The sequence below is a fragment of the Doryrhamphus excisus genome, chromosome 16 (genome assembly GCF_030265055.1).
Source record: "Doryrhamphus excisus isolate RoL2022-K1 chromosome 16, RoL_Dexc_1.0, whole genome shotgun sequence".
Lineage (NCBI taxonomy): Eukaryota > Metazoa > Chordata > Actinopteri > Syngnathiformes > Syngnathidae > Doryrhamphus > Doryrhamphus excisus.
This window is the reverse complement of record NC_080481.1, coordinates 15,206,039-15,232,807: the sequence shown is the minus strand read 5'-3', so window position 1 is coordinate 15,232,807 and position 26,769 is coordinate 15,206,039. Positions and strand designations below refer to the sequence as shown.

Sequence of the window (26,769 nt, the reverse complement as noted above, 5' to 3'; positions counted from 1 at the left end):
TGTATATTTCGTCGATATCACCTCTTTTTACATATTTTTAATTAAGACATTAGTACTATCATATATTTTTGTCTTACAAGTAAATAGGCTACAGAAATAATATACTATGGCCACATTTATGAACAACGTAAGAAAACAACAGGCCCAAAGAAGGTGCACTTCCCCGCTTGTAAGCTAGAAGGAGCAATGTCGCTTTTACATTTCCGCGCGCGTTTGACACTGTCCTCGTCGCTCAACCTCCCCGGGATACCATAGAACCTGCAGGGTAGGAGGGAGGCAAGTGGACTCATTATAATTCCCGGCCTTTGGGACATTTACGTTCGCATTGACAACTCCAGGGAACACCGAGCTGTAAAACCTGCCGCGTCAAGCAGCGAACCATATATTCGACATAGACGCAGAAGGTTGGTGACATTTGGCTCCGTTTGGCTGATGTTTTATTCCTGGCTAATTAGCTTATCTGACTGCTGTTAACCACCACCATCTAAGACTGTTTTTCTGCATTTATATTTATATATATCAACAGAAAGCAATTCTTCCACGTTCGCTTCCAAAGTGTTTGGTAAGGTGGCGTAATTTGTGGCGTAAGGCTAAAGCTAACTTAACACTCGCTAGCTGTTCCACTCGCGTGTGCTTGCTAAGTGTCGTCTTCACTTGCTATGTTTCTATTCGAATATTTCACCACCTTCAATCAGACACTGTAAGACTAGTGTCTGGATAAAAGAATACATAAGAATTCTAGAGGCATTGCGTGTTCTTGTTTGTAGCCTTTTGATAAGCTGAATCGTTGCCAGTGGGGAAACAGATGCTACCAGGATACATGCGTTGATATCGACCGGACAACCGGCATCTCCATCTTTGGTTAAACGAGAGGATGTGAGCAAATGGTGACTGACCGCCCCACCCAAAAATACATTTGGTGAACTAAGTTTGGACTATAATATTCACAGTATTGCTTCACTCGCCCGACTCCCAAAAAGCATCTTGTGCTATTTATTTTTCTTTTGTATTGATCGCTGTAAGTCATTTACATTATGACCGCCTGTGTGTGTTCTTCTTCTTCTGTTTAGGGTGGAGTAATGACATTAAGGCTATAAAAGAAGGTCACAGGAGCACACTGGAGTACGAGTAGGCCAGTCAAGGATGCTTGAGGCAGATGCAGATACAGCAGGTGCCGGGGCGGGAGACAGGGATGCAGAGATGGAGAGCAGCGACTTGAGGGCAGAGGTGGTGCGACTGACTTTGGAGCTCCAGGAGGCCACAGAGGAGAAGCTGCAGGCTGCCCGCTATGGCCTTGTGGTGTTGGAGGAGAGTTCGGCTCTCAAGATCAAACATAGACAATTGGAAGAGGAGCATGAAACTCTCAAAGTGGAGCTACAGCAGCTCAAAGAGGTAGGGGGGCACCTGAGATATTTTTTTTGAAAAATAACCACAATTATTCTTATGCTTCCCCTTTGTCATATTCTTTGAATATAACAATAACAAAAATGTTATTGTTGAGTGTATCATGAGACAATTACGTAGCTGTCAGAGATGCGTATTGACTTGCAGAACAGAAAGGCTTTGTTGCTTGCTCAGTCATTTTAGCTCTCCTAATGTGATGCTGGGGCATTAACTGCTAGTGAGGATGAGGAGGATTGTATGACACCGCACACTGTAGCCTCCATTATCGCATCCTTGTGCAATCATTAATAAATGCATTTTTGCAGTATTCCTGAACCAGATTTTCAGCTATACCTCACAAATACCTTAGAATTAGAGTTAATCTAATTCCCATCATGCTGCTTCAGTTTGGGAATTGTTTTTTCGCCTATTTAAATGGAGAAAAAAAACCATGTCCCAAGATTATACGTATATTAAATAAAGCTCTTTATAATATAATGTGTGCAGTGCTAAAGAATGTGATTATTTTAAAATATCTGGGCTGCTTATGTGCTTAGGCTTTGGTAGCAAGTGCTCATATGATGTCGATTAGGAACATTACCAAAGCTATGTCCACTTCCAGTCTCGTTTCTTGGAACTTAGCACAATGTGTTAGGTGTACCACTTATGACAAAATATGATTTATAAATTATCTTCTAGTTCTGCAATTGCTTCAACATGTAACAACATTTCTTACATTTACATTTGTTGACGCCTTATTTGTATAAAGGCGTTTGCAGATTCTGTGAGTAGCCAGAAGCGAGCGGCTGCTGATGGAGAGTGCCGGGAGGAAAGTTTGTTGCAGGAGACGGCATCTAAGGAGGCTGCCATGGCAACACGCTTGGAAGAAGTCCAGTCAGAACTAAAACAAGCACGACTTGCCCTCGGCAATGCTCATGCAGAGATCGACAGACTTGGGGTAGTCTCAAATCAGCTAAAGAAGGTATGGCTTACAAATAATACTCCTGTATGACTATGGCATACGTCTTATTAGTTGGATTACTGGTTTAGCAAATTTTCAAAACAAAACTATTATTAGTGCCCAAGTTGCAATGCTTTATTATTATATATATATATTATATTATTAAATGGAATGGAGAGGGCGGCTTTCTCTTGTATAATATGCATTTGTAAAGCGTGCATTTGTTGTTACTGATTTTTAATGGTGGCTTTTGTTCCACAGGATTGTGAGTGCCTGGACGCAGAGAAAGGGCACCTCAAGGATGAAATGAAGGAATATAAAGTGCGTGAACTGCGCCAGTTGCAGGACAATGGGGAGCTGGAAGAAGAGAACACATCTCTTCAAAAACAGGTGTCTGTGCTGAAGGAAAATCAGGTGAGTTGTCACTGTAAATTATACAGGTACATGTAAATGTCATACTGAAAGTACTGTAAATGAGAACTGACTGTTTCATGTAAACCCTCTCGCTCATGGGATTAATAAAATACAATGAACATAGTTACATGTTTTCTGTGTGCCGACATTTGCAGTATGTACACTGTTTACTGTATGCTAGTTAACATGTTGCCCTGCATGATGGTACAATACAAAAAGTATGAACTGCTGTGTTCATACTTTTTCTGCCTCATATTGTGTGTTGATACAACTTCAGAACTAGCTTAATGCTGGCAGACCAATGCATCTATCATTTGGCTGAGAATTACTTCCAAACTAGTACAAAAGGGAGACATTGTTAGCCTTAGTTAGTAATGTGACAATTGCAAAACTGTAATATATATTGTTATGTATATAAAATATGTAGTATATTAAGATAGTTGTGATTGATATGAAACAATTTTAGGTTTGGGAAATGATACACACACATGTTACTCACAACACCTTTTAATTTCAGGTTGAGTTTGAGTCGGTAAAGCTTGAGCTGACCCAAAAGAATGAGGAGCAGGAGGAGCTGCGGGCTCAGATGGAGGAAGCCGCCAGGCTGCGGGAGATCGCAGAGCGTCAGTTGGATGAGGCGCTAGAATCCTTGAAGGAGGAGAGGGAGCAGAAGAACAGTCTGAGACGGGAGCTTTCTGCCTTTACCCTAAGCCCCTTTGATTCTGTGGGCAACCTGGAGCTCCATTTGGACCAGCTCGACAACAGCCAGGAGGACAGCCTGGCTGTACCGGGTGAGGGAGAGGACCGGGACAGGGGTGTTGTCAATGCTCCCGGATCTGCACCCAATTCTGCTCATCCTCCTCAATCGAGGGGCTCCAAAAGTAATGGCGTCATGCCTCCTTACTCGACTCCACGCAACAGTGACGTATTCCTGCGTGCTCCGGCCTCCGGGCTGGTGTCTGACCTGTTGAGTGAGCTCCATTTTTCTGACAGTCAGAAACTTAAACAGCAACTCCTACAGGTAAGGAACCAGACATCAACCACTATTATTAAAACCACAAATTTGCGACTTGTTCCACCATTAATGTCTTGGAATTAGCGGTGACGTCAACGTGCAAATTCAACTCAAGGTAGTATTGGAGTTGTCCCAAAGGCAGAGGCCAAGCTGTTGGGTGTTGAATGCCGTTGTCAAGTTTAAACGGCACTTCAAACAATGGTGGGGATGTTGCCACGCCAGTAATTATGTCATTGCAGAAAGTTGTGAAGCTGTGTAGCTCTGATGTACCAGTTTTGCTTAATCTTGTATTATTGTGATCATAGAATAGCCAAGATGGCAATGCCTTTTCTTTTATTTTTAATTCATTCTGATTTAGGCAGACAGGTTTTCATTATTCATTTGTTCTAAAAGGTCTGACGAGAACTGAAATGTTCGAAAACCAAAGAAAATTGGGGCTTTTGAAAACTGATTGTTAATGTTATATGTCTGTTTTCTTTAACATGAACCTATTTAAGAAGAATATTAACCGAAAAGGTTAGTTCATGTATTTTAATATAAAATGCATCTCTTCCATCTCAGCAGTGTTGCAAACAAAGACATTTCTATTTCCTGCTTTTCACCACATCCGCTGTGCATTAGTGAATGTGAGAGACGCGTCATATCTATCATAGTCAGAATTTAATAATGCAATATTGCCAACCTAATTCCATTCTAGTGAAAAATTCAAGCACGTTGAAGATTATTGACCACGTACCATCCCTCTTGGTTGAAGGAAATCTAATGGATGCAGCACTTAAAATGCGGGTTGGGTTGTTTTGAGCAGCAAACTGGCAGATGTTTGGAGTGTGGAGCTGAATGGGGTCAGCCACTGTTGCACATTAAAAATGCATGCAAGTGTAAAGGTGGTTGGGGGAGAAATGTGTGTCACACAGAAGCTTCTTTGTCCTCTTGGTAATGGTTATTGGCCGATATTGTTTTTCACATAGAATATTCATCCATTTAGATGCCTTTTTTAGTTAATTGGTGGTGGTAGGATTACTAATTCGTTTTTTTATTGTTTATTCTTTTACTATCCTATTCCCTTAGTATTGATTATTTGCAAAGTACATACAAGATATTAATGCTTATCTTTGTTTTGTTTGTGGACATAGGCTGAAAGAGAGAAATCAGGTCTTGCCAGCAAGGTGGAGGAATTGCAAATGCAGCTTGTGATGTCCAAGCAAGCACTGAGTCAGCAAGAGGACAAAGTTGGATCCCTCACCCAACAGCTGGAGGCTATGCAGAGCAGCCAGCAGCACAACCACGAGGCAGATGAAGGAGGGGACGAGGATACAAAGAATGGAGACCACAGTGACGTCGTCTTTGACTATGAGGTGGACACAAAGGGTAAGGAGGTGTTGGAGGCGCGTATGCGTTCAGCCAGTGAAGAGCTTCTGAAGCTGCGGGATGAACTGTCTCAGGCTGGAACTCGCTATAACACCCTTGAGCAACGATACAAACAGGAGAAGGATCGTTGGCGAACAGAGGCCCAAGAACTGGCTGACAAGATTCGCCAATGCATCAAGTCCAGCCGGCAGGACCAGGAGCGTATCAGCGAGCTGGAGATTGAGATTGGAGCCACGCGAAAAGTGGCCAGTGATTCCGAAGGTCATCTGAGCGTGGCTCAGGAAGAGCTGCTGGCCTTTTCCGAGGAGCTGTCCAACCTCTATCACCACATCTGCGTGTGTAACAACCTGACACCCAAACGGGTCACCCTGGACTATTACCGTGAAAGCGCCAGGATGCACGGTGGCGTTGGTGTGAGAAGACCGCACATCTCCACCCAGCCAAACTCCCAGAAGAAGCCGCGAGCCAATGACATGTTCATCTCTAAAGCTGCCGCTTTGCAGTTTATGGGGGAGGTGGACAGTGCGGGATCTTCTACAGACTCCCCTCAATGCCCTGGTTCGCCCAACCTGGATTTCAGGGACCCCTCCAATGTAAGCAACCTGGTTGCGGTTATCAGATGCCAGATCAAACACCTCCGGGTAAGACAGTCCTCCTCTTCAGAAACAGTATTTCAGATATTATTTGGTGTTGCACAGCGGTCGTGTGGTTAGCGCGCAGACCTCACAGCTAGGAGACCAGGGTTCAATTCCACCCTCAGCCATCTCTGTGTGGAGTTTGCATGTTCTCCCCGTGCATGCGTGGGTTTTCTCCGGGTACTCCAGTTTCCTCCCACATTCCAAAAACATGCTAGGTTAATTGGTTACTCCAAATTGTCCATAGGTATGAATGTGAGTGTGAATGGTTGTTTGTCTGTATGTGCCCTGTGATTGGCTGGCAACCAGTCCAGGGTGTCCCCCCGCCTGGCATAGTGGCATAGGCTCCAGCATACCCCGCGACCCCTGTGAGGATAAGCAGCATAGAAAATGAATAGATGGATTTGGTGTTGCATGACCGGTGCTTGAGTGTAAGTGAACTGAAATGTATTCACCGTGAATGGGGCGGGATTTTGCTGCGAGTGAAAGTGGTTGCAAAGTGCCCTACTGCAAAAGCTCAGCTCAGACTGTTAAATGGTGCTGAATAGCTTGTGTCTGCACAAATCCAATTCCTTGTTGACACGTGGCTGTGTGGGTTTGAATGGATTGGATTATCGGGGTTAATCGTCGAGATGCAGCTTCTACCGGGTATTAAATGTTATGAGAAAGCAACACGATTATCCTGCCATTTATGTAGTTTAGCACAGTTGATGTTTTCATATTTATTTTATGGTTGTTTCAGTTTTTTTTTTGGCTCAGGTCAATTTTAATTAAATTGACCGATATAATGGAAGACTATTCTCACCCCTCTATCAATCCACAAACAGGTGGCAGTGGACCTCTGTCGTCAGCGGGGTGCAATGCCTTACTCCGGGTTGAGTAGCGCTGTCGAAATGGAGAGAGATGCGGAAAGCCTGCTGGAGGAAGTACTGAAACTTAAGTCCCTTCTTAGCACCAAGAGGGAGCAGATCGCAACTCTCAGGACTGTCCTGAAGGCCAACAAACAGGTAACCACAGAAAGCAAGGAAACTGCTTTTCTCGTTCAATGTCAGCCACACATCCGTTTGTTTACCTTTGACCATCTCACAAGGTCGTGCACTTTTAGTAAAAATATTGCGGTTATGCTGGTTACTTGTTTTGTGAGCCTGGGCTGGCTGCTTTTATCTGTCCCTGAGGTGCACAGCACAGTAGGAAAAACATCCTCACAAGGTATCATAACACATATTGCATAAAGCAGATAATGTCCTGTAAGCAATGTGCACTGTTATTGGTGCAAGTTCAAACCTGCCCTACAAACTGGGCAGTATGGTAAAATAATAATAGCTTTCATTTCTCTCACAGGATTAATAAAATATAAAATCTATACCTGTAAAGCATCTAACATGTTATATATTTCATTCGTCATTGAATTCCATTGAATTGGTGCTTCAATCATATCTAACTGTGTAATTATATTGTTTTTAATCAGACTGCTGAGTTGGCCCTGTCCAATTTAAAAACAAAGTACGAGACTGAGAAAACCATGGTGTCGGAGACCATGATGAAACTACGGAACGAACTCAAAGCCCTGAAGGAAGATGCTGCCACATTCTCTTCACTCAGAGTCATGTTTGCTAGTCGGTAAGAATCACTTTTTTTTCAAATTAAAAACAAAATGTGAGGTATAGTTTAAAAAAAAAAATCAGAATCCAAAAAGTTATCATTGTAACTTACTGCATCTGTTAGTGATTTTCTTACTAATGGTCAACTTGTAGTACAGCTTTTTACTTTTTATTTTATTTATTTTTTTACTACCACTTGTGTAATAAGCTTATAATGCTTATTACACCTGTGACAATCCACTAGTTCACGTGAAGATTACAAACCACATGCTCTGCCGTGTGCTCTCGGGGGAGGAGGCAAGTGCAGATTTGTCCCGCCAAGCACGGTCGTCTTAGCGAGGGAGAAGCCTTTTGTGAGCTGCAGTGGGGGGGGGCATGGTACCACAGTAAAACCACATAACTGAACTGTGTAAACACTAACCTAATAGTAGAAGCCACTGTCATGTTGAAAGATCGGAGATAGTGTTTTTCATGAGTTGAAGGGAGACTGAAATGTTTGTCTTTTGTGAGCTCCAAAGGTTGCTAGTAAATCCCCAGAAGCTTATTTGACCCTTCTTGCATTAAGAAGGTCAATTATGCTGTCTGGGCCCTGATCAGACTCTTATGAGCTGACATTTGATTATCTCTATGATTGATCTGAGCAGGGACTGTGGTCAAGGATTACTGTCGCCATGGACACAGACAAAGTTTAGTGATGAGCCTCTTGCTTGCTAAAGTTTTGTGGCGCCCTCTTGTGGATAAATGGCATTACTGTCCTTTTAATAACAAGCTTGAATCTTGAAGCATTAACCTTGCATGCAAATGTAAAAAAAAACTTTTGGGGACTGTTTGACATTTAATCTGTTTTAAATTGTTTATATTAACCACTAAATAAATAGAGCTGGGATTTTCCAGGTACCTCGCAATACAATGCGGTATGCTATCTATGTATCACAATGATGTGCTAATATGGAGATACTGTAATTATCGATACAATATACAATACAGGCCATCTACTCGCACATGGGCAGCCAGAAAAAAAATATTTGTCCCGCATCGAGTTGACAGAGGCTGTAGATAAGCTGTCAACAGCTAATCACAGTCTAAGTCTATTGATAAAACGCGTGTGTGATCGCTCACCTTTGACTCACATTGAGGTTTGACCATTCTACCATCTTTGTTTACACATTTTCCCTGGCTCCAAATCCAAATGTAACAACTTTTTTTTTTTTTTTGGTAGAAGATGGAAACCCCTGCGCTGTTACAAATTTACACTCAATTTATACTATATTAAGCAGGGCAGATTTATATAAGAAGGATTTTTTAATTATTTTATTCTGTTAATTATGTTATTTTCAACCCCCCAAGTTTTAAGTATTACTCTAAAACAGGCATCAACCTAAATTCAGGTTTGTGCCAAATAGTAAGATAGTAACAACTGTAGCATTTGTTTCACACAATTAAAGCAAAAAAAAACTGTTTGTTCGGCCCTGCCAACAAGCTTTCCCTTATTCATTTTTTCCAGAAGTTGACAACCCTGCCGGTTAACTTAATTTTTTGTTGCTGACAAACTTGTGCTCCACACTTCAGCAGAGTAGTTGACAGTCACGCACGAGTGAGCTACTTTACCAACCCACACTGACTCCTAAAGAGGAAGAAAGGAGACAGAGGGTGGTATTGGAATTACAATATATGATGCCACCAAGAAACTTCCAGAAACTACTTACAGACTAGGGTGGATAGAAAAGAGTTGTCATTTATTGCTTCGGTATCAGTAATACAGTGAAAATGAGGGTTACTGTGAGTCAATTTCAGTTTGTGCCCCTAAATTGTATGCTTTCGCTCCTAAAATTTTAAGTTGGTGCCGCACTGTGTTCCTGGTAAAAAAAAAAAAAAAGCTAGTCTGGAACCCTGATGTACATGTGTTTATAGTGGTGTCTTCTCAATTGTTTTGTGTAAATAAGTGTTGCTGAGTTGAAGCTTTCCTTTTTCGAAATGAATCAACTTTCATTATATGATTACGACTAAGTTAGTGGGCTATATATTTATATTTCCTTACACTCCTACTAACATACAAAATAAACTTAAAAGCACAGATCCTAGTTAGTGGTTGAAGTGATACTTGGCATGTTTATGTTCATTTTGCCTGCCTGTGCATGTTGCATCTTTTCATTGTTTGTGCGTCTGTCAGGTGCGACCAGTACGTTACCCAGCTGGATGAAATGCAGAGGCAACTGGCAGCCGCAGAGGATGAGAAAAAGACCCTGAATTCTCTGCTGCGCATGGCGATCCAACAGAAATTGGCTCTCACCCAGCGCTTGGAAGATCTGGAGGCCCCTCTGTCTCCTCACAGCTTGAACAGCAGCCCCCGTCGCTCCAGAGCCAAAGAGCTGGCCACCAAGTCAGGCCGCACGCCACGAAGCCCCCGCAGCAGCCCGGCCCGTCACGCCATGAGGAGCAGCCCACGAGCTAGTCCAGTTCTTGGGAGCAGTGTTCCTGCCATGGCCACGCACCACTTGCGAGCTCTCACACGAAGCCTCCACACAAGCCCCGTAAGAACCCCCTTCACTCTTTGTGCCGAGAAACCCACCCAGACAAGCAGCCGGTATCACAGTACCAAGGGTCTGCCCCGAGATGCCACGTTCATTAGAAGTCAGAGTGTCAGTGATGTATCTCATTCAGAACTAAGTGCCGGTTACTCCCGCACACGAAAGACCTCCATAAGCTCCGTGAGCAGCGAGGCAGGGGTTCAAACAAACACCCACACTGGTGATCCAACAAAGGCCGCATCATTCCGAAGAGCTTCATTCCCTTCACGGCAAGACACTTTCATCACAAATCGTGCCATGTGTGTACCTTTCTCCAGGACAAAGTCATCTTCTCCTTCTTCTGTACATAATCTAACCGCAACTAAAACTTTGCACGCTTATCCGAACAGAAATGAAGCATGGGGTGAGAATAAAGAAGCTCCTAATTTGAAACCCAAATGTGATAATTCTGTGCGAAGAAAGCAGCCAATGGCTCCCGGGCATAAATCTGTACAGTCGGGGGCAGCACCTTCTAATGCCCATCAGTCAGACATGCGCTTGGCTTATTTGGATGCTAAATATCCAAAGAACCCGACAACCACGCCTAGCGATGTTCGCAACTCATCAGGTAGGAGCAGGATGTCTGGCGTCTGTAGACATGCCGCCGATGCCCGTACACACGAGGGCCCCTCCGCTAGGGCCCGCAGCGCCCAGTCTAGATCATCTCGTAGGCGATGAGGTCAAGTGTGTAAATAAAGCAGTTAGCATGAAAAATTATTAAAGATTTCTTTGTATTTGCTGACAAACAGTTCATAGTCATTTGAGTTAATTACACATGTAACAGTGAGCATTACTAACCATATATTTTTCTGTCTGTCTTCCATCCTGTTTCTATAGCGCTGAAACACTCCTCCATTACTCCAAACCCTTTCTTCTCCACAAGGACCCGTCTTCATGTTGAGTCCCTGGTTCCCTCCTCCCTACCCGACTCAAGACATCCTGTTCATCTTAGATGTGGTGCTGCATTCCCCCACACTTCCTCCAGAAACGTGGATTTTAAAAAAAAGTAAAAATGCAACTCTCATCCAACTCTCTTGCATGCAGCCTGGAGATGGATGAAGAGGGAACAAATGTGCTGCTTATTATGTGAAGTCCTTGGTTGTGTCTTCCATGTTCAACTTCCATGTGGTGTTGATCAAGGCTACTATGTGTCGTCACCATTGACAGTATTTATTCCGCAGTCCATTGTGTTTGCCGTCTTTTTGTTTAAACCTCTCTTTGAAGACTGTCTTTGCAATCTTGCCTTTTGTCTGCCCAGGGCTTCTGGTGTGTTTTGGGGTCAATAAGCAATGAGATTATCCTCTTGACACCCGGGTCAATGTGTTTTACTTAACAATGCAGCCTTACCGACATATTCCTTTGCCTGTAGCCAGCTTGTTATTGGTCCTGGGGGCTTCCTCCCTTGCTGAAGCATTTCGGTCACACTCCCATGTTTCAAATTGTTTAGATGTGTTTGGTCTTGTGACAGTGGCCTGACCAACACAACTTTTAACACACACTTATTTCCTTTGATGGAAATAATCAGCCATAAGTACCCCACCTCAGGTCAAAAGACAAATATTTATGATACGTGATTTGGAAAATCTTGGATGTGCATTTATTTTATAAACTATGCAGACAAAATCAGGACAGCGTATGCTTTCATTTCCATCTGTGAAGTCCTGTTGATAAAATTGTGAATGAGTCGTCATGCAAGGTGGATCAATAGTAATCACACTACTCGATTTCTTTACTGAATTCCAATGGCTCAGTTGATAAAAGCTTTGTACAATGTTTTTCAAGCAGTAACAAAGTGTGTCTTACTTAGTGTAAGTTCGAGTAGGAAAACATAATATTTTAGAGAGATCCATTAAACATAAAGCATGGGCCCTCTGTTGCAAAGAAAGGACATAGTGAAAAATAATGCAGTAAAATACACATGATATTGTGTAGACATAAATTAGCCATTGTTCAAATGTATTGGATAGAGTAGATTGATACATGTGCCCTGTAATTATTACACTTTAAATTCCGATTTATGATCCTACTTGGTATTCAAAACATTTAAAATCACTAAAACCTAATTCATTCAAGATAATATTCATGCCTCAAATTGTTTTGTAGAGGCAACTAGTTTTTGTGCCTTTTGTTTTGATTTGTTTTTTCTGCTGTTTTTTTTTTTTTTGCTGTGTCCGTCACTGGAACTTTTGTCACTTCCTTTTGTAAATGCAGTGTGAAGTGAATGCCACATGTTCCACTTTAGCACGCACGCCAACACATACAATATGTGAAGGGTTCTATCAATACCTTTGTTTTAAACTACTATTGTTGTCATTGCACTAAGGGGCTAGGAACTGTCGCCGCAACTGTTGATTATCAATCAATATCTGCATCATGGGGCAGTATGTTGAAAAACCTTTTAAGTACCTTTAAGTACTTGTTACACTGGAAGGTTATTAATTTGAAGGATTTAAATTAATTATGTATGATGAAGAAAGTGACAGAATATTTTCACTTTGTAACTCGGGCAATGACATGAAACGAATGGTCTCCATTTCTTTGTTTTTTTTAGTTGTTGATCGGTATTATGTTTTAAAAACAATGTTTGGGAGAGACTTGAGTGCATTCTGTGCAACCTTAGCTAAAAGGTCAACTGTTTTAAGAGAATATTGTTTTACTTGCAAGGTTGTAAATTGATTTCTCAATCTATTTAATTGAAACGGTATAATTTAATTTTTATTGTTGTGTATGTAAAAAAAACCTGTATTTATGTGGTATGCTTTCTGTGTACTTTGCTCCAGCCCATGTCATGCACACACTCCGCATCTTTTTTTTATGCCTCATGTTCTGTAAGCCAGTTTTGTCTTGAAGAATAAATGAAAACACTGTACAGAAACTCTATTTTTGTGTCACTTAGACTTACTTGAGTTGGAAGACTGTAAATCTACGAAGGCTTAAGCTAGCAAATAATTCAGTGTGTTTTGTGCCATAAGACTGCAATGGTTTGTTTACATATTTGATTGGCTGCAAGACCGGACGACACGCCCCTGAATTTTTAAGGGGCGTGGTTATATTGACTCGACGGTCTATTTTCCCTCGCCTGTTGTTGACCTACATCTCGAACAAACCTTAGCAAGTTAGTGTACGCAAACATGTCTTGTAAACTCGTTAGCACGTCGTTAACCCGCACATTATGGACCGCAGGAAACAGAACCCCTCCTCTTGCAAGGTCGCCAAAACTCAACAGCATATTTATCACGCACGGAGTGTGCACTGGGCAAAACCCGCAGGGCCACGACGGCACAAAAGAAGAACCTAGTTGCTTCAGCGGGCCGAGTGGCGACGTGCCACAGTGCAGGCAGCCGCTTGTGAGAGCCACCACCACTGCGGCCAGACAGCTGCCAGAGGAGCCCGCTGGCGTTCCCGGTATGACCGCCGTGAGAAGACGGTCATACACTTCCAACGCTGCTCCACTGGATCAAAAGTCTTACCTGTGGGCTCGTTATAATGAGCTGAGACGTATGGTTCACGGTAAGGAAAAGTGCAATAGTAACATTTTAATATCTCTCACGTGCACATCTCAGTCAACACGTTTGGAATCATGGATCATATTCATCTCCCGAAATAACCTTACCAACAGTCCTATCATCATTTTTCTCAGGATGAAGTTCCACTCGGCGTGTTTTGTATATCAAATAAAAGCTAAATGCAAGTTAGGAAGTTTACCAGCAACCTTTCACTAGTTCCTAAAACGCAGATGTTAGCAAAACACAGCTAAGCTAACTTGTTTACTTGTCTTCCGAATCGCTAAATGCGTTACATTTACCTGTAGTTTCTTTGAAAGATGTTTTTTTTTTTAATTATCAGGTTGTCCATCAAATTTAAAGTGGAAATATTTGCAGGGGTTTCATGCAAAAGCTCTGATAAACACCTAAATGTGTGTATATAGTGACATGTAAAGCTGTCATTGCATTAAGTGTTATGGCAACATTTTGTCAAACTTCTGTGGTTACAAATAAAAGCAAAATAAAAAAACACACAACATGAATATACTGACTTAACATTGTCCTCCATGTCATTTTAATCCAAAATGACAGAACAACAACAGCAACACACAAGTGGTTTAATGCATGAGGACGCCTGGAGGTGACAAAAACACAAGTTAAGGATTTGTCGTCATAAAAATTATTTACTTTACTTCCCTGTATGCGTATTGTCCTCACTGGCATGCAGCAAAGACCATTGCAACATAGTCCGCTTAACTGCAACATAGGTAGTATTTAAAAATATACTGTAAAAGTGATTTCTGGTACACTTGTCAATACTTTATTAATTAAACTCTCCTCAACTGAGTTATATTAAAGTCTGATGACTTTATGACTGTATAGTATGGCTCCTGGCAAGTCAAGCCAAAGTCTGGACGATGCATGTCTACATGCAGCCCTCATGGAGTTGTCCCCAGTGGGCATGGACCCCCCCTCGCCGGACCCCTACCACAGCCACAGTATTATCTCAGAAGCTGATTAGAAGCTTTCTGCCTTTCTGTTTTGGCTGCTTGCTTGTCAAAAACAAGACAACGAAGCAATAAAATCAATTGACAAGTACAAATTATGCAACTTCTGAATGATGATGTTTACAGGTTTGTGTTTTTTTTGTGGTAAACTATGAAGCTTTATTTAACCTGCTACTTCTCCACTATCAGATCTCATTCCGCCAGGCGCATGCAAGTCCCTCAACTCGTCCACCATCTACGCCAACAACGAGGTCAGCTTGGCCGAAGTGGACATCTACGGCTTTGACTACGACTACACGCTGGCTCTGTATTCTAATGCTCTTAACACAATGATTTACAACACAGCCAGGGACTTCCTGGTTGAACACTTCAAGGTTTGTGTCTCAATTCAGAGAAGTGATTTCAGTCATGCAACTCTAAAAGTCCCACTGAAATAAATGCATCGCTTTTTCGCCCCTTCTGCTACCACAAGTACCCCGAGGGTATCCTCAGTTATGACTACATTCCTAACTTTGCAGCACGGGGGCTTCACTATGACATTCAAAAGGTACGTGATTTTACATTGCTAATAGGTATTGTTTATATTATTTTGAACCACTTTTCAGTGGCATTACTTCTTCTCTTCAGGGTCTCCTGATGAAGATTGACGCTTTCCATTACATTCAAACAGGAACAGTATATCGGTGAGAAGTGATGCTATCAGTGTTTGGAGAAATAAGGCTTCATTTTACAAGAAAAAGTAGTTAATTTGGCAGCTATAACAAAAACTAACATGTAGGAAGTTATTATGCTTAGTATATCTTGACTTAAATTGGATTTAGACCTTGCCGCGGTAGTCGCGTGTGTGCTAATATTTCAATATTTTCATGATATCAGGGGTCTGAAGCCAATACCAGACGAGGAGGTCCTCAATCTCTATGGGGGGAGTTACCATATCCCGCTGCAGCAGGATAGTGGCTTCTATGGAAAGGTGATTTGTGTTTTTATTCATATTTCTGGATGTCTTATAATATGGACCAGCTATCAATATGAGCTAATTTTCCTTTTATACAGCTAATATAATATCACACCTCAGGAGTCACACCTAGCTAGTGTACGTGCAGCAAAATAATAAGTGACCAGTGTGACTGGAAAAAACAATAAAATTACCGAGCTGTGACCAGTTTATGATTTCACTCCTGGTATATGTAACGTTTTTAAAATACTGTAATATTGTACATGTCCTCAGCAAGGACAAAAAAAAATCCACTGTCTTTATCTATGACCATACAGCTATAATTATTATTTTCATTAATGTAAGAACCATATGGATTTTGAACACTGGCTGACAGATGGCGGATGTTTTTGTCACAAAATGTCAACATTTCAGTTTTAATCCCCGTTTGGCCATGTTTTGAGGATTTAAAATTGGAACCCTCCTCTGAGATTCCATTCATTTAGCTTGTATGCTTACATAAGTGATCAGTCATTCTATGAATCTCATTTGCTCCATTGTCGTCATGAAACAGCAGGACTGTGGGGATTTACGACAACATGCATACCAAAAAATAATTAACTGTCCATGTTTGCAGTGCGGGGATGAAAGTTTCAAAGAGAAAGTATAACAACTAATAATAATAATAATAATAATAATAACGGGTTTTCTATTCTTTGCAACAGGGCCCTAAGGTGAAACAGTTCATGGACATCTTCTCTATCCCGGAGATGACACTTTTGGCTGTGGCAAATGACTTCTTCATCACCAACGACATTGATTATGATCCAGTTCATCTTTCCAAAGATGTCTCTGTAAGTATAACCTCCTCTAGATAAAATCCTATACGTCTGATCAGTGCAGATATTCGGTTTCAGAGACGGAATTGATTAGATTTGGGAATTTGCTTAGCGTTTGCAGTAGCACCACTGTTTATTCAACTTCCTGTGTCACAGCAAAGACCTTATTGATCAACGTGGGTATCTTCCTCAAGATAGTCAACTTCCATGGGGTCAAAGATCACATAGATTATTTTTGTCATTGCTTCATTTTCTATCGCTTATCCTCACGAGGGTCGCGGGTGCTGGAGCCTATGCCAGCTGTCTTCGAGCGAGAGGTGGGGTACAACCTGGACTGGTCCCCAGCCAATCACAGGGCACATATAGACAAACGACCATTCACACTCACATTCATACCTATGGACAATTTGGAGTCGCCGATTAACCTAGCATGTTTTTGGAATGTGGGAGGAAACCGGAGTACCCGGGGAAAACCCACGCATGCACGGGGAGAACATGCAAACTCCACACAGAGATGGCCGAGGGTGGGATTGAACTCGGGTCTCCTAGCTGTGAGGTCTGCGCGCTAACCACTCGATCACCGTGCAGCCTCAAAAAGACTGCCAGAAATGATTTTTATAGATAATATAGTTTTACATGTAGAAAACTAAACTAAACTAAAACTAAATCGATATACATAATAATAACATATAATAAAGATGATTGAAAGATTCCCTGGCTGGTATATTCAAGACATGTCAGGTTGCTACTCCTCAGTGGTCGTTGGTGTCTTTGGTTGAGTTGCATTCAGATCAAGCTGAGGTGTGTCAATGCCCGACACACCTTTTTAAATCTCTGTCTCCTGCCGAGAGGTAGAGTAAACACAGTTTTTGCATTCCTCGCCCGGAGACACAGGAGTCAAAGAACCACTGGTTCTAACTGGTTTGGACTAAAATGTTGACTATTTACTGGCCAATGCAATAATTGGTAAATTGTGCTTATGGAACATTTCCCCTTGTCTCCTTCAGGAAGCGATCGGCATGGTCCACATCAAAGGCTTCATGTACAAATGGATCATGCAAGACCTTGGTAGGAATCTCGACTATGAACTATGACAAATTTTCCTCTTGACCAAGTTTTGTTTTGTCTGTGTAGACAAGTACATCCTTAGAGGAGAGGAGACTGAGGCAGTTTTGCACCAACTCGTCAGTCATGGAAAGAAACTCTTCCTCATCACCAACAGTCCCTTCAGCTTTGTGTAAGTGCTGTGTGTCTGGACTCACAACTATTCGGCCATGGTTTGGAGTGCATGTTTATTTTCTGTAAAGGGATAAAGGAATGACGCACATGGTAGGAAACAAGTGGAGGGACTTCTTTGACGTCATCATTGTGCAAGCAGACAAACCCCACTTCTTCACAGACTGTATCAAGTAGGTAGAATGGAATGTAGTTTAGATTGTACTTTGGCTTCTACTTTATATTATAGTGCTTCTGTATTCTTGCAGACCCTTCAGACGCCTTGATGGGAACGGAGACCTTCGGTGGGAGAAAATCAGCAGTTTGGACAAAGGTCACATCTACAAACAGGTGATTGTTTATCTACTGCAGGGGTCTCAAACTCAATTTACTTGGGGGCCACTGGAGCTAGGGTCTGGGTGAGACTGGGCCGCATCAGGTTCTCCAAAAAAAAAAAAAAAAACCCCAAAAACGCATTTATTAAATGAATAAACTTTGCTTTAGTTCCGATTTTCTACAATAAAAGCTCTGATAAAACATTCCACTGTTCTCAAATATCTTAATTTTTATTTTTCTACACAAAATAAGATGAAAAATAAATAAACAAATCAATAATAAAGAAAATCAATCAATCAGTAATAAATAAATATAATTAATAATAATAAAAACTTAAGAAACCACATATAGTTGGTGGGTAGACAAATTATTTTTTTCAGATTAAAATTAACAAAGCATTATTAGAGCCCTGTAGACATGACAAAACACAACTATAGTCACATTTATACTCTTTTTATTTACAACATATTGCGCAACTGCAGGGTCTTGAGACACATGCTAACTCGCAAACTAGAGAGCTAGCGACCTAAACAGTAGCCTTCAAGTTATTTCCTTTAAACTTAAAAAGCCAAAAACTTACCACTTCCACACGGATAGGGAGGATAACTATTAACAGTTATTTAACCTTTAACATGAACATTAATCAAATGTAATAATTTTTTCTGGGTACATGATACCATACAGCTTCCATATCAAACTTGCGCGGGCCGCACTAACATTAAACTTTCATATCAAGGCGGGGGCCTCAAACTAGTGTCCTGCGGGCCACATTTGAGACCCCTGATCTACTGTATTTATGTGTGTCCGGATAAGTTGGTGACTTTTAGGTGGAGCTCAGCAATGTGGTGCCCCCACATCACATAGAGAAAGACTAACCGGCTTGTTTCTCTGGTTTTTGCAGGGAAACCTGTTTGACTTTCTCAGGTTGACCGGCTGGCGAGGGTCAAAGGTTCTTTACTTCGGAGACCATCTCTACAGTGACTTGGCTGTGAGTGTGGAAGCAACATTTGTCCTCTGTTGCAGGGTTAAACTTTCAACACTAGAGGGCAGTACAGGCTGTGTTTACAAATTGCTTCTCTAATTGTGCCACTTCTATTGGACTCATGTTACTGCGTGACAGGACCTGATGCTGCGACATGGCTGGCGTACAGCCGCCATCGTACCGGAACTGGAACATGAAACCAAAGTTGTAAGCACAGAGCGGTATGCCCTCAGCCTCACGTGGCTGCAGGCCCTCACCGGCCTGATGGAGCGGTTGCAGGTGAGACGGTCAAATCCAAATGTGGAGGAGTTAGAAGTCCTTCACGGCTGGTTGTTCAAAAGCAACTTGAAAGACTACAAAATGTTCTCACCAATGAATGATTGAATTATTTTGGGGGCGTCTAGATACACCGTGATGCAGAGTCAAAACGTGTTTTTGAGGAATGGCAGAAGGAGCGAGAGGAACTCCGGTGAGAGAAATCATCTCCCATCAGCTAGGAAGCTACCTTTTTTAAAGTCGAAAAACATTGATTGAACTCACTTTTTTTTTTGTTGTCCCAGGGTGATGACAAAGAACTTGTTCAACCCTCAGTTTGGCAGCATCTTCAGAACGTGCCACAACCCCACGTACTTCTCCAGACGCCTGTCTCGCTTCTCAGATGTCTACATGGCCTCCATCAGCTGCCTTCTGAACTACGACCTCTCGCACACCTTTTACCCACGGCGCACTCCTCTGCAGCACGAGGCGCCGCTGTGGATGGATCAGCTCTGCACCGGCTGTCTGAAAACACCTTTTCTGGAGGAGATGTCCCACATACGATGAGTTCCGCAGCACAGATGAGTTTGGTTCATGCTTGATTGCCGTACGTGAAGCAAGGTGGTACAAAACTGCGCATAGTAACCAGTATAGCGAACAAAATACACAAAGCAGCCTGCAGAAAGCATACTGTTTGGGTTGATATTTTAATTTTTTTTTTAAACATAAATACGCACAATTAGCTGAATTGCATCCAGCACATGTGCAGACATTGCATGTGCAATTCACTTTTTCAACTGAAGCAGCCTCGATATACTCTGACTAGTACAGGGGTCTCAAACTCACAGGGGCCTGGGTGAGACTGGGCCGCATCAGGTTTTCCAAAAAAAAAAAACGCATTTATTAAAAACGAAAAAATTAAAAAAACTTCACTTTGGTTCCAATTTTCTACAAGAAAAGCTCTGATAACACATTCCGCTGTTCTCAAATATCTTAATTTTTATTTTTCTGCACAAAATAAAATGAAAAATAAATAAAAAAATCAAGAATAAAGAAAATCAATTAGTAATAAATAAATAAATATAATAATAATAAAATGGCAAATAATAAAAACTTAAGAAACCACATATAGTTGGTGGGTAGACAAATGATTTTTTTCAGATTAAAATGAACAAAGCATTATTAGAGCCCTGTAGACATGACAAAACACGACTATAGTCACATTTATACTCTTTTTATTTACAACATATTGCGCAACTGCAGGGTCTTGAGACACATGCTAACTCGCAAACTAGAGAGCTAGCGACCTAAACGGTAGCCTTCAAGTTATTTCCTTTTAAACTTAAATCGCCAAAAACGTACCACTTCCACACGGATAGGGAGGATAACTATTAACAGTTATTTAACCTTTAACATGAACATGAATCAAACGTAATAATTTTTTTCTGGGTACATGATACCATACAGCATCCACATCAAACTTTCAAATCAAGGCGGGGACCTCAAAATAGTGTCCTGCGGACCACATTTGGCCCGCGGGCCGCATGTTTGAGACCTTTGGACTAGTACATGAAGGAACGCACACGGGGGAAGTAGCTTTTAGCTTCATTTATTGATCAGAAATGTCAACAGTCATGCAAGTGTATTTGTGTTCACTGGTAGCTAGTAACTAGATTTACAATAAGCATTTACTATATTTACTATAAGCACCTTTTGGATGTCAACTGCAAGGAGTAAGTGTTACATATAATGCATTAATGCATTGGATGAGAGTGTTAAGTAAGGTAGAGTTTGCTTTAAGGCCACAATCATGCACTCTGACGTCCATTGCTATGTATGGCTTTACCAACGCAATATTTGTCTTAAATGTGAGTACCAAATGTTGTCAGTGGCGTTGTAGCTCATCTCATGAATGTATGTTTCAATAAAACGGCCTACATATCATGTTACAGGTTATGAAATATGATTGCATTTTACCCGGGACTTGGAAATTCACTTAGAAGAGTGCTCAAAAGCACCCCATGGAAGCACACTCACTTCTCTCTCTTCTCACATCTCTCATCACAAACAATGTTCATATTTAGAATGAATTATTACTTACCAAAGTGAAGATGATGGTCTTCTGAGCAGAGGTGTGCTCGAGTCTGAGCTTTGTTCTTTGGGGAGCAGTTGTGCATATGGGTTGGATGTCTGAGGTGGTCCACTTTTCTTCCATTCATCTCATTGGTCGTTTGGTTGCTAAGCAGCACAGCATCCATTCATTTGCCGCTCTACTCTGCACAACAAACTCATTCACTTCACCAACCTGCAAGAAGACGGCAGCTAAGGTAGCGTTCTCTGCATGCTGCTCCGCTCTGGTACTTTGATAGGTTTTTTTCTCATTTGTATATACAGTATATACTATAATATATGTACTGTATATATACACACATACTGTACATGTGTATGTATATATTTATAAGTATATAATTTATTTTCTATGCTGCTTATCATCACTAGGGTGGCAGGTATGCTGGAGCCTATCCCAGCTGTCATTGGTGACTGGACTGGTTGTCTTTAATGCCTGATATAACTAAAGGTACGTTTCTTTGGACATATATGGGTTCCTCCAGATATGATGATAACATAGATACCTCATTAGAGTTTAAATTAAGAGATGATATCTATCAACTTCCATGGTTTTCTTGATTTTTCCAAAATTACTTATGTTGTGACATGAAGAATTATAACATTGTATTTCCAAAAAAAAATTACTCTTATGAACAATTTTTGTTGTCATGGTTATATTTGTCCAAACAACTGTACCTTTAGTTGTACCAGGCATTAAAATGAAGCAGAAATTGATGAAACAAAGTAGTTCCATCACTGTGTATACAGTATGTATACACAGTATATTGTTACATTGACGATAAGTGGCATAGAAAATGGATGTATGGTATATTATTGGGTAGTATTAGTAGGTAAGGAGTATTAGAGATGAGCGAGTACACCACTTATCTATTTCTGTATCTCCCATCTAAATGATCTGTACCCGTATCTTACTCAGAATGGGCGGGGCATAAATCAGAATTTAGCAGGGTTAACTGACAATGGCTGTGGCTTAAATCGGTACATTATTATTATTATTATCTGAAATTAACATGGATTGATGAGAAGTTGCTATATTTATTAATATGCGTATTATATGTGTATTGTGTAAGTCAGACTTATTACTTTTTAGTATAAACTTTTCTACTTTTAGTTTTTTGACAAAAGAAACTAGGGGTGTCTGATATTAGTCACCGATAATTATCGGGCCGATATCAGCCTAAAAATCGGATATTGGTTGATGTCAGTATCAGGATCTTCCCTTTGTGAGAACCGATGTAGATTTTTCCGAGATTGCAGTTAACATTACGTTTAAATTTATCGTATTCAACATGCAACATATACTCGAAATCCGCAAAAATACATGATACGTAACAGATTTTTTTGGCACCCCCTAGTGGCCACAGCACTCCTAGCATCCGTGTATCTTGCCTAATGGTCCAGCTGGCTGTGGGTATGGTACCTAAATCATGCTTTGTCATTGGATTTTTACCATGTACACAGTCTTATTTTGTCTTTTTTCTTGTCTAAATGAATTAATTACAAAATTTGCAATTAAAAAAAAAGCCACATCGGAAGAGGTAAGACACTATCATTACAAAACGTGACCCGTGAGACCTTTGCTGCTATTCTGGATGCATTTCAATTTTCTCTTGCTGCAGTATGTGTCAAACCTGATGAGGATATCAGACGTGGTAATAAAGAAACATGTCTGCAATAATTACAACATCCAAAATACTTTCTAATTAGAAATGCAAATCGTCACTTACTATTAAGTCAAGCATCTTTAGGTTTCGTGCATGACCATGAATGCATTGCTTCCAGATGAAGTACATATCAGTCTTGGAACAATATTCAGCCTTAGGCCAGGTTCCAGACAACATCTAAGGGCCAGGAGGAATAGTCCGATGTTGATTTAGTGTGTTTATTGGTGCATCTGTGCAGCTGCAGGGCTGGCTTGTGTTTGCAGTTGTTCGATAGCAGCATCCCTCAGTGAGTGAAGTCTGCACCTGAGCAGCAAAGACACCTCTGCCCCCTTCCGAGCTACCCTCACATCTGCTAGCCCGCGGCCTTTAAATGTGCTGATCTCGTTGGACTCACACCAGAGTGCCTCGTAGCCTGGTGCACACCAAATCCCTCCTTTTAATCTGTTCCATACCCACCCGTGACAAGTGTATATCTGCGATATTCATACAGTAAACCTCGGATATATCGGACTGGGATATATCGGAAATTCGCTCACAACGGACAGATAAAAAAGAACCAATTTTTCTGTAATGCATTTCCAATAAAAATTCATTGCATATATCGGATTTTTTATAACGGATTTCGCCTATTTCGGACAAAATCCCCAGTCCCGTTCCAATGCATTTCCAATAAATTTCCCTCGCATATATCGGATGGCCGCATCGTGGCGCTCCGATTCGCCGAATCGTGACAGGCCGCTATACGACGTCATTTGCAGCGTTTGCAGCGTTGCCTGCGCGTCCAGGTACATTGGAAACATAGTCAAGGAAGTGCCTTTTTATAACGGATAAAATCCGATTTACGCATATACCGGATATAAATCCCATATATGCGTAAAACGGACATTTTCCGGTATACGCATATAACGGATTTCGCTTATATCGGACAAAACCAGTGGGAACAATTGAATCCGATATATCCGAGGTTTACTGTATTTACATAGTTAGAGCCCTCTAGACATGAAATAACACCCCTATAGTCACCTTTACACTCACATTGATGTAGATATAATATAAAATATGACATAATAAACACATGTTAGCATCGGGAGAGGCAATGGTTGCCCAGATTTGACTTTCTAAAATATTTTCAGGTTTCTACGCAGTTCATTTTTTGCTGCCGTCATTCTGATTTTCTTCTTGCTGCAGCACTTCACTTCTTCAGTTTCCTTTTTAACATGCTATTGTCTTCCTCCCGAATCTCTTCATTCCTTTCCGCCGACCTCCCTTCATATCTCTCCGGTCTCAGTTGAGTGCCTCTGTCGTTGTGTTGCTAGTGGGAGGCCTGTGTGCTTTAGCATCCCGTCCCTACTCAAAGCAGCCTCTTCTATTATTAAATGTAATAGGACCTGTACTTTTACAGCACAGCCATAGAGGATGGAATATTTCTGGGGCAGCAAGATGATTTGCACTGCAAAAAAAAACAAAAAAACATTGACATTGGTGTTTAGTTGCAGTATTAAAGTACTAAAAAAAATCTTAAAAGTGCACAGGGCTTGCAAGCAATGCAACTCATGTCAGGCTTGGTCTGATTGGCAACTTGGGGAAGATGAGCATCATGGTGAGAGGCCTCCAGTCAGCAACTAATTGGCCTTGCCAGCGTCCTGGGGCATGACGCTTTGTAACCAATGTTGTGCAATTATTAATCAGATGTCAGATGATGACAACTGCAGTATAATTAGGGATACGAATCTTCCTATCCACAAATGACACAATAGTAATTTAGTCTCTGGGGATGCATTAAATAATGTCTTCATTACCTTTTGTGTGAACATGCATCTAAATTAGTTTGGGCCACACTCACCTTGATGAGAGTACGTCATCTCGCAAATCCCGCTTTAAATAACCCGACAATAAGACCAGTAAAAAGCAGTTTTATCAGAACTATAGACAACATGGTTTGGTAAAAAAGAGCACTGAAGGTTTTATTGATGGAAAGAACCTTAAGACTGCTTTTCTTTAACAACTTATTTAGCCTTTTTCATTAATTGAATTGAAAGTCTATCCTTTAAGACTAAGATCAGGGTCGTTGATTGTGTGATTCTAAATCGGATAGTACCTGAAGTGCATTGGTTTGTTGAGATTTGTCCATATATATATATATATATGACCTTGTCAGCGATTCACATACTGTACACGAATAATCTATTCTCACATTTTTCATTTGTCAATCACTGTTTTTGGCGTTTTTTATTACCAATTAGGCTATGTCATATATGGTAAAGAAAAGCATGGTGATCCTGAGAACATCACCAAACCTTTATGCACACACGCAATGTCAGATTTCCCATGGATTATTTATAGGCTGGTTTATGTGAGGCCAGTGGGCTTCTACAGAGGCACTGCGCTCGTTCATTGCCAAACATGCACGATGATGTTGTGTGCATAGAGCACTCTCGTCCTCGCTAACCCTCTACTAAGTAAACTTTTTTTCCTGTTTTTGAAATCTGTTACATAGCTAAGTTTATATCACGCAAAACGGATTCATATATTGTTTATCTACTAACAAATTTCCTTAAAGGGGAGCTATTATGCTATTTTTTTAGCCCTTTGTATTGACTTGTGGACTCCTATAGAGCAGCTACATACAATGTAGATCTTCCAGAATCTGCACCTATTCCAGCTATATTTCCTCGGATTTCCAAAACAGTCTGTTGACTGATTACTTCCGGACTACAGTCAAAAGTTTCTTTCTAATTTTGGCCATATAAGAGTTGATAATGGCGGCACAACGGTTGAGTGGTTAGCCTCACAGCTAGGAGACTAGGGTTCAATTCCACCCTCGGCCATCTCTGTGTGGAGTTTGCATGTTCTCCCCGTGCATGTGAAGGTTTTCTCCGGGTACTCCGGTTTCCTCCCACATTCCAAAAACATGCTAGGTTAATTAGCGACTCCAAATTGCCCATAGGTATGAATGTGAGTGTGAATGGTTGTTTGTCTATATGTGCCTTGTCTTCTCGCTCGAAGACAGCTGGGATAGGCTCCAGCACCCCCCGCGACACTCGTGAGGAAAAGCGGTCGAAAATGAATGAATGAATGAAAGAGTTGATAATAAATGAATAAACTTCATACCTGACAGCTGAGATCTCTGAGCTACCTTTTTGTATCCTTCCCCTAGACCATGATGTCGAACAATCTTTGTATTGGGGTCATTTGACAGTTGTTTGGTGCTGTCATGGTGCTACTCTTCAGAGAATTGGCCACCTTAAATACCTTTTCTCATGATTGGCTTCATTTGTGTATGTAGGTCAAGGGTCAATGAGCTTACCAAACTATGTATGCATTTCTACTTTTTTTATTTACAACTTATTGCGCAACTGCAGGGTCTTGAGACGCATGCTAACTCGCAAACTAGAACGCTAGCGACCTAAACGGTAGCCTTCAAGTTATTTCCTTTAAACTTAAATAGCCAAAAACTTACCACTTCCACACGGATAGGGAAGATAACTATTAACAGTTACTTAACCTTTAACATGAACATTAATCAAACGTAATAATTTTTTCTGGGTACATGATACCATACAGCATCCATATCAAACTTGCGCGGGCCGCACTAACATTAAACTCAAACTAGTGTCCTGCGGGCCACATTTGGTCCGCGGGCCGCGTGTATGAGACCCCTGGTTTAGAGTAATTTCTAGAAGATATTAAAAATAGATATACAGATAAGACCTCATGGTGGTATTCAACCCCCCCCCCCCCCCCCCCCCTTCAATTATTGCGCATTCTACTTCTCCTGGGAGGAGTACGTCAGCGCACTGCTGCGAACAGATTATCAGAGGCAACGTGTAGCTCCTCTTTGATGCTTTTGGAATGAGTCACCCTCATCCCTGTCGTCTTATCTTTGCGCCTTCTATATTAATTCCATCTTTTTCTTTCTCATGTTGTGCCTTTGTACCGTCATTCATTCCGTATTTTCTTTTGCCGACCAGGCTGTTA

At 41.2% G+C, this 26,769-nt stretch overlaps 3 protein-coding genes across 4 annotated transcripts in view; all 3 read left to right on the top strand.

The window, feature by feature from the left end:
• Window positions 1-193: 193 nt before the first annotated feature.
• On the top strand, window positions 194-12,804 carry zgc:162200 (uncharacterized protein LOC558638 homolog). The gene is made up of 10 exons (XM_058051568.1): window positions 194-404; window positions 1,071-1,392; window positions 2,153-2,365; window positions 2,606-2,758; window positions 3,276-3,779; window positions 4,907-5,782; window positions 6,604-6,783; window positions 7,245-7,396; window positions 9,548-9,908; window positions 10,782-12,804. Exons 2-10 carry the CDS (start codon window positions 1,144-1,146, stop codon window positions 10,785-10,787), a joined length of 2,694 nt encoding a protein of 897 aa, XP_057907551.1. The 5' UTR covers window positions 194-404; window positions 1,071-1,143; the 3' UTR covers window positions 10,788-12,804.
• A 163-nt stretch (window positions 12,805-12,967) lies between these two features.
• nt5dc2 (5'-nucleotidase domain containing 2) lies at window positions 12,968-20,941 on the top strand. Its single transcript, XM_058051590.1, has 14 exons — window positions 12,968-13,454; window positions 14,626-14,810; window positions 14,909-14,983; window positions 15,064-15,119; window positions 15,313-15,406; window positions 16,096-16,224; window positions 17,217-17,277; window positions 17,344-17,446; window positions 17,517-17,618; window positions 17,694-17,775; window positions 18,662-18,748; window positions 18,881-19,021; window positions 19,147-19,211; window positions 19,303-20,941. The coding sequence occupies exons 1-14, from the start codon at window positions 13,076-13,078 to the stop codon at window positions 19,562-19,564; spliced, it is 1,821 nt and encodes a 606-aa protein (XP_057907573.1). The 5' UTR covers window positions 12,968-13,075; the 3' UTR covers window positions 19,565-20,941.
• A 252-nt stretch (window positions 20,942-21,193) lies between these two features.
• The window catches only part of rap1gapa (RAP1 GTPase activating protein a), a 56,337-nt gene continuing 50,761 nt past the window's right edge, over window positions 21,194-26,769 (top strand). The window contains exon 1 of one of the 2 annotated variants that reach the window (XM_058051583.1): window positions 21,194-21,324. The gene's annotated coding sequence lies outside the window, so the exon portion shown is untranslated. Of the gene's footprint in view, window positions 21,325-21,388; window positions 21,576-26,769 lie in introns of those variants that run through there. The other variant, XM_058051576.1, reaches the window with a different exon arrangement.

Bases quoted from the DNA above. Each gene is read 5' to 3' on its own strand.
- zgc:162200 (XM_058051568.1), top strand. From the start codon at position 1,144: ATGCTTGAGGCAGATGCAGATACAGCAGGTGCCGGGGCGGGAGACAGG. The intron at 6,784-7,244 runs GTAACCACAGAA...GTTTTTAATCAG, and splicing joins TCCTGAAGGCCAACAAACAG to ACTGCTGAGTTGGCCCTGTC. The intron at 7,397-9,547 runs GTAAGAATCACT...TGCGTCTGTCAG, and splicing joins AGAGTCATGTTTGCTAGTCG to GTGCGACCAGTACGTTACCC.
- nt5dc2 (XM_058051590.1), top strand. From the start codon at position 13,076: ATGTCTTGTAAACTCGTTAGCACGTCGTTAACCCGCACATTATGGACC. The intron at 16,225-17,216 runs GTAAGTATAACC...TGTCTCCTTCAG, and splicing joins ATCTTTCCAAAGATGTCTCT to GAAGCGATCGGCATGGTCCA. The intron at 17,447-17,516 runs GTAAGTGCTGTG...TTTTCTGTAAAG, and splicing joins AACAGTCCCTTCAGCTTTGT to GGATAAAGGAATGACGCACA.